At 46.5% G+C, this 6,833-nt stretch overlaps 1 protein-coding gene across 1 annotated transcript in view; it reads right to left on the bottom strand.

Annotated features, from left to right (window-relative positions):
• Efcab8 (EF-hand calcium binding domain 8) overlaps positions 1-6,833 on the bottom strand; it is a 67,205-nt gene that overhangs the window by 13,025 nt on the left and 47,347 nt on the right. The window contains exons 23-24 of the mRNA XM_029537026.1: positions 2,436-2,654; positions 1,856-2,014 (exon numbers count right to left, since the gene is read on the bottom strand). Coding sequence (XP_029392886.1) covers positions 1,856-2,014; positions 2,436-2,654 — 378 coding nt within the window. The remainder of the gene's footprint in view (positions 1-1,855; positions 2,015-2,435; positions 2,655-6,833) is intronic.

Genomic DNA, 6,833 nt, shown 5'->3' with positions numbered 1-6,833 from the left:
CATGGTGGCTCACAACCACCCGTAACAAGACCTGACGCCCTCTTCTGGAGTGTCTGAAGACAGCTACAGTGTACTTACATATAATAAATAAATAAATCTTTAAAAAAAAAAATTTGTTTTAAATTAAAACAATTTTCCCCTTGAAAGGGACTTTGTTAACAGCCTATGATGTACCATACAGATCTGTAAAGATTTCTAAAATGCATAATAGCAAGGGGGTATCAGTGTGTGTGCTGCCACACCTTTGAGTAAAAAATAAGAGGAAAATAACTGTCCACATACACACTCTTATAACTCAGCATCAGGATAACCAGAAATCAGCAACAATGACTGCTTCAGGGACAAATCATTTCACAAGTGAACATGCCTCTCTATACTGCCTGGGCACCTTCAAAATTTCCACTTATGTATAATGCACCCATAAAAAGTTAACTATATAACACATACAATGTACACGCTTTGGGGTCAGACTTGACTTAATTGTCTGAAGGGTCCATGATTCTGTACTGAGTAGATGTGACCAGGTGCCTACTACTCTGTGTATGAAACCCACAGATGATTCCAGCCCCGGCTGCTGTGTGTGTGAACTGTTTCCAGTGTGGAGCCGTTATAAATGGGAATTCTCTCAACGTTCTTCCTATGTCTTACACGAACTTCTAGGTTTCAGCCTACAGTGGGACTACCGGGTTGAAGGGCACGCATGATCAGGTTAGGTAACTATTGCCAAATAACCCCCAAAGTGACTGCATGAATGACAACTGCAATAGCTAGTTCACTTGGCCTGTGTCCCTGCAGACTCTGGCTTGTGTCGTCTTGGTTTTAGTCATCCTAGTGAGGATGTAGTGACATCACTGTGGGGGGATGTGGAGGGCAACCTTGTCGCTACATCACTGTGGGGGGACGTGGAGGGCAACCTTGTCACTACATCACTGGGGGGGGGGAGGATGTGGAGGGCAACCCTATGAAGGATAAAGTGGGATGGAGAGTGAGGTGCCACAGGTTCCTACTCGTTCTCAGAGACCTGATCTGCCATACAGGACGTTAGATCTAAGATGGCACTTGGAATACTGGTGAGACAGCAGAAAGGAACAGAGGCCTGGGCGGTGGCTGCTTCCCCACCACCACCCCCATCTTCACAGAAGTCCTAACAGGTGACATGCTCCCTCCAGCTCCTTCTGAGTCACCTCATCAGACAGGGAGCACAGTGACAGTGTGGCAAAGCTATGGGTGGTCAAGGATTTGGGGGCTTGGGGTTGGCTCAGACACTGAGCACACACTTATGTGCTTAAGCAATAAACTCAGAGCTGCACCCTGATGCTGGTCTCCAGAGTCGGAGTTCCTGGGATTCATCTTGTGACACTGTGACCTCTCACTGTGCCCTGTCGTCAGTCCTGTTCCCACAACTCTGTCGCTTCCATAGAAGCTCTTGTTAGTTCTTGGTAACTAAAGAAAAGCGGCTTGGTTTCATGAGGCCCCCAAGCAAGCAGTAAGTCCTGTGAACCATGTAAAAGTACTGACTTCTCAAAAAAGCGTATACTATTTCAATCTTAAATTCACGACTCTGGGGCTCCTCTGTGCAAAGATCAACATGCATGAAAGGGGACATAAGCATGTATCTGTGTTATCTGTGTGTGTGTGTGTGTGTGTGTGTGTGTGTGTGTGTGTGCGCGTGCGCACTTGTGGGCAGGCCCTTGTCTCCTGTGGTAATAATGACATCTGACTAACATCTTTCCACATAGGCCAGATATCACAAAGGGAGCACGGAGATTAATAATGCCCATGGGAAGGCATAGTCCTGGTTCCTTCATGTGCTCCAGAAGCACTTTCCCACGCAACCCTCCTGCCATCTTCCTACCTCCTTCTCCTCCTGTGGCAAGTGGTGCTCTGAGCGAACCTGGAGTTGCTTAAGAATTAAGAGCCGGAACTTATTCTCTGTGTCAACGGAGAGTGAGTTCCCACTGGATTGGAGTGGTTGCTGGCCAATAAAGTAGCAGTAATCCTTGATGTCCCAGATCTAAGTACAAAGTGTGAATTAGTGGCCTAGCAGCCTCGACCCTGGAGCATGCTGGGAGTTCCTCCCACACTGTTCCTCTGCGCTTGGGGCATGGTTCATTCTTACACCTCTAAGGCAAGTAACTGCTCACTACAGACTTAGATTGATGAGGCAGCCCGGCTTCCATGTCTCACCACAGAGCACAAAACTGTCTATGAGACAGCTGCTCACAGATGATGAGACATACTGGCCGGCGTGAGAGCTGCACGGTAACAGAGATGAATAACAGCATCCACTGGGGGGAGGGGGTCTTAGAGGGACCATTTCAACAAGCCCGGGTTCAGGAGACTGGTAAGTAACTCACCTGTCCCCACCACCTTCTTGAGTGAAATCGGTACCCAGGAGAGCAGGAGGTAGACAAGGACCGCATGTCCTTCCTCACCTTGATATTTCCTTTACTGTCCCCCGTGAGGAGGATCCAGTCGTTTTCATCAGTGGCCATGGCGCCCACAACGCTCCCACCGTCCTCGCTGTCCACGGAGAACTTTCCCAGCAGCCCTCCGTTCCCGTGGATGGACCAGGCATAGATGAAGCCGTCAATAGAGCTGCTCAGCAAGGCAGCCGTGTGTGGCAGGCGGGGCCTGGTCTGTAGGAAAAGGATCTGCAGGAGAGAGGTCGGCCTGACTCAGTATGGGGTTCCACTGTTCCATCGCTAACACACCCAGCGGATGCCCCAGGAACTGAAGGACCGAAGGCTGGCCTGGGAGCTATCTGAAGGCAGGGGATGTGTCTTTTTGTACGCTCAGGAACTATGATGTCAGTGGCTCCTGACACCACAGTTCATGACCAGCAGGTGTCCATTGGAAAGAGACACACATAAGTTTGACTCATTCATGTCAAGTTTCCCAGGTCCTGTTACTCTCTCAGTGCATCATGGAGAGTACTTCATTCTCTCTAAAATGTATCTATGGCAGAATGTCCATGTGCATGTCGGAGGATAGCATCATGGAGTCGGGTGTCTCCTTCCATCTTTACTTGGGATCCTGGGAATGAATTCAAGTTGTCAGGCTTGCATGGGGCAAGCACATTTACCCACTGAGCCATCTCACCAGCCTGGGACACTGAGCTTTTTGTCTTACCTCAGAAACTAGCAATATTTTCTTATTATAGTGGAAACTTATATTAAGTCATCTAGGGAGAAATTTAATTAAGAATTAGTTTCTAACCAGGAGGGGGGGTGTGCTCCTTTAATCCTAGCACTTAGGAGGCAGAATTATACCGATTTCTGTGAATTCTAGGCCAGCCTGGTCTACAGAGTGAGTTCCAGGACAGCCATAACTACATACTAAGACCCTGTCTCAAAAACCAACAACAACAATGAAAAAAATTAATATTTTTGTTTTTTGGTTTTTCGAGACAGGGTTTCTCTGTGTAGCCCTGGCTGTCCTGGAACTCACTCTGTAGACCAGGCTGGCCTCGAACTCAGAAATCTGCCTGCCTCTGCCTCCTGAGTGCTGGGATTAAAGGTGTGCGCCACCAAAAAATTAATTTCTAAAAGAAGATAATTACTATATTCCAATTTGGTCTTTTTATTAAAAGTATTTTATTTATCCTTTTGACCATGTCATACATGTGTATAATGTATTTTGGTCATAGTCACACACACCCCAATTTGTCTTTCTTAGGCTCCTCCCACTCCTCCTCTTCTACTTCCCAACACACCTGCCTCCTCCCACTTTTACATCTTTCTTATTTAAGATAAAAAAACCACTGAAGCCAGATGTGATGGCATATGCTCTTAGGAGGCAGAGGCAGGCAGATCTCCATGAGGTCAAGGCCAGCATAATCTACCATAGTGAATTCCAGTCCATTCAGGGCTATATAGAGAAAAGAGGAGGAGAGGAGGGGGGAGAGGAGGAGAAGGAGGAGGAGGAGGAGCAGGAGGAGGAAAGAAAGAGAAAGGGGGGGGTTAGGAAGAAAGAACTAATCTATTGAGTTGGACTGAGGTTGCTTGCACATCATTTGAGGCCAGTCCCCAAACTCTCGAGTATCCTGATTGTCATGGAAGTCCTAAACAAGATGACCCTCCTCCCACTGACCCAGGTGCCAGGACCAAAACAAACAGAAATCCATTAGACGCTGAATCTGAGGATGAATTCTATCCAACGTTTAAGGAAGTAGCAATACCAGTCCTTCTGAAACTTGACAGAAGAGGGAGGAGGAAGAAGAGCAGGAAGAGGAAGAGAAGTGGGAGAAGGAGGAGGGAGAAGAAGAGGCAGGAATGTTTCCAAGTGCACTCTATGGAACCAGTTTACAGGAGACAAAAACTTCACCAGGAAACCACACCCAGATGGCCTTGGTGAACACTGATCCCTGCTTCAGGTTCCTGCAGTGGCATCCCTTGGAGTATGACCTAAGAGTCGTAAGATGGGATAAACCATCCCTCCCCCTCCCTCCCTCCGCTCCCTAGGTTGCTTTTGGTCGTGATGTTTTATCACAGCAACAGGGAAGTAAGTAAGACCACTGGCACCGTGCTATCTCTGGCAGGATTCTTTCTGCTTAGAATAGCCTCGGCTGTCCATAATCCTTTGTGTTTACACATGAATTTTAGGATTATTTTTTCTAGTTCTGCGATGAATGCATTGGAATTATTACGTAGATTGTATTGACTCTGTAGGTTCCATGTAGTAAGAAACACAACCACTTTCACACAATATTCATTTTGCAAATCCGAGAGCATAGACAGTCTTTCTGTCATGATTTAATGTCTTGTTCATTTCTTCTTCTCTGTGTCTTATAGTTTTCATTGTACAAGTCTCTCACCTCCTTGGTTAAATATATACCCAGGTAATTTTTGAAGCTAGTGTAAATGAGATTTTTTTTTCTTACTTTTTTCTCAGGAAATTTGTTATTGGTTAGAGAGAAGGACAGAGAGAGACAGAGAGAGAGAGAGAGTTACTGAAAATAGTTTTCAGTTTTACTTAGGTATATGAGTGTGGGGGCATGCCTGCCACAGCACACATGTGGAGGTCGGAGGACTACTCTCTAAAGTTGGTTCTCTCCTTCCATGCTAGACCTGGATGCTAACTCAGGTTGTCAGGTTTGCGTGGCAGGTGCTTTTATCCGGTATGTCGTCTCAACAACTGACTACTGAGTTTTCAGTGTTGATTTTTTTTTCCTCCTGAAACTTTATTCAGATTATCAGATCTATATGTTGTCTGTGACTGCTCTCAACAATCAAGGTAACTGGCCGAATATTTCCAGATGAAAGTAAAAAGAAAAAATTTAAAGTTTATGCAAGATCAGGGTTGGAGTGCTGACTCAGCAGGCGAGAGCACTGGCTGCTCTTCCAGAGGACTCAGGTTCAATTCCCAGACCTCCCATGGCAGCACAAATGCACCTGTAACTCCAGTTCCAAGGGATCTGACACCTTCACACAGACATAATAACAACACACAGAAAAATAAAAATAAATAAATAACTTTTAAAAACAAAATATATGCAAGTTCTAAAGGTCTAAGGAAGGAATTTGAGGTACGTGAAAAATGAGATTTAAAAATAATATATGTGATATTAAGACTTGAAAGTTTTAACATCAATCAGCAGGTTTCTGCTAAAGTATTGGTAAAGCACTGGCTACTATTATCATAGTCATAGGCACAAACATTTTTAATTTCCTTTGGTTGTTTTCTAAATATAAGCTTAAAGTACTTCTCATTGTGCTGAAAATACCTCTGTCCAATCAATCTATATATCTAAATATATAGATATATCTCTTCTGGTAAACTTAAGAAAAGGTCACGCAAACTAACTTGAGGGAGTCGAGACTTGGATCCATCTGCATTGGGTCACACAGACTCGAGGATCCATTGCCTGACAAATGTTCAAGTCAACAGCTCAAGCTTTCCCACCTACTGCCCACCCCTGGCCGTGGGCCCTTCTTTCCTTCCATTGGTCTTGGTACCTACCCCCTCTCCCCTGCCAGCTACCAGAACCACGGGAATGGAAGTTTCAAGTGTACACCCAAGATAAAGATTTCCCCCCAAGCTCCTTAACTTTACCTTTGTCCCTTGTCTATATCTGTCCTAGCAGATTTCCACTCAGCTGACAGACACCATCCAGGAGTCAGCTGTGGCCCTGCAAACTGCACCACCATGACCTGCACCTCATCATCCCCAAGTGGTCCTGGAGACCTGGCAAAGCCCTGGACTTGCTGAAAGCTAGCAATGTATGAAAGAGGACTGACTTTCGAACCACGGCCTCCAGGGGCCTCTCCGAGGCTCTTCTTTGGCCTCCCTTGGGCCCCTAGCTCCCGCGCCCCTCCAGACACTGACCCACATTCCAGCCTTCCTGGATCACCACATCAACCTCCCCAGCTGAAAAGCAGCTTTGGAAGAGACTGCATTGTTTCTTATCCTCAACAAGAGGCCAGAATGATGGGTCTAATAGGCCGTTCAAACATCCAGAAACAAGCTTACACTGGACTACAGAATTTCCAGTGCATCGATAAAAGCCTCCTCAGCAGCTTGTGAAACAAATTCCCATCTGCCAAAAGGAATTTCCTTTCCCTCTGCCCAAAGAGACATATGGCTTCCTGTGGCTCCTTCCAGCATAACCAAGGCCATGCCAACCTCCAGACTCCCTCAGGCATCACAGAACCAGTGACACATTCCTAAGTACACCCAGCATCCCAGCTCCCCTCACGTCCTTCTCCACCCTATAAACCCTGCAGCACACAGGGGTCCTTCCCACAGCCGCTCATCCCTGCAGCACACAGGGGTCCTTCCCACAGCCGCTCATCCCTGCAGCACACAGGGGTCCTTCCCACAGCCGCTCATCC

Source organism: Mus pahari, chromosome 3 (assembly GCF_900095145.1).
Source record: "Mus pahari chromosome 3, PAHARI_EIJ_v1.1, whole genome shotgun sequence".
Lineage (NCBI taxonomy): Eukaryota > Metazoa > Chordata > Mammalia > Rodentia > Muridae > Mus > Mus pahari.
The sequence above is the reverse complement of the archived record's forward strand: the minus strand, read 5'-3'. Positions and strand labels throughout refer to the sequence as shown.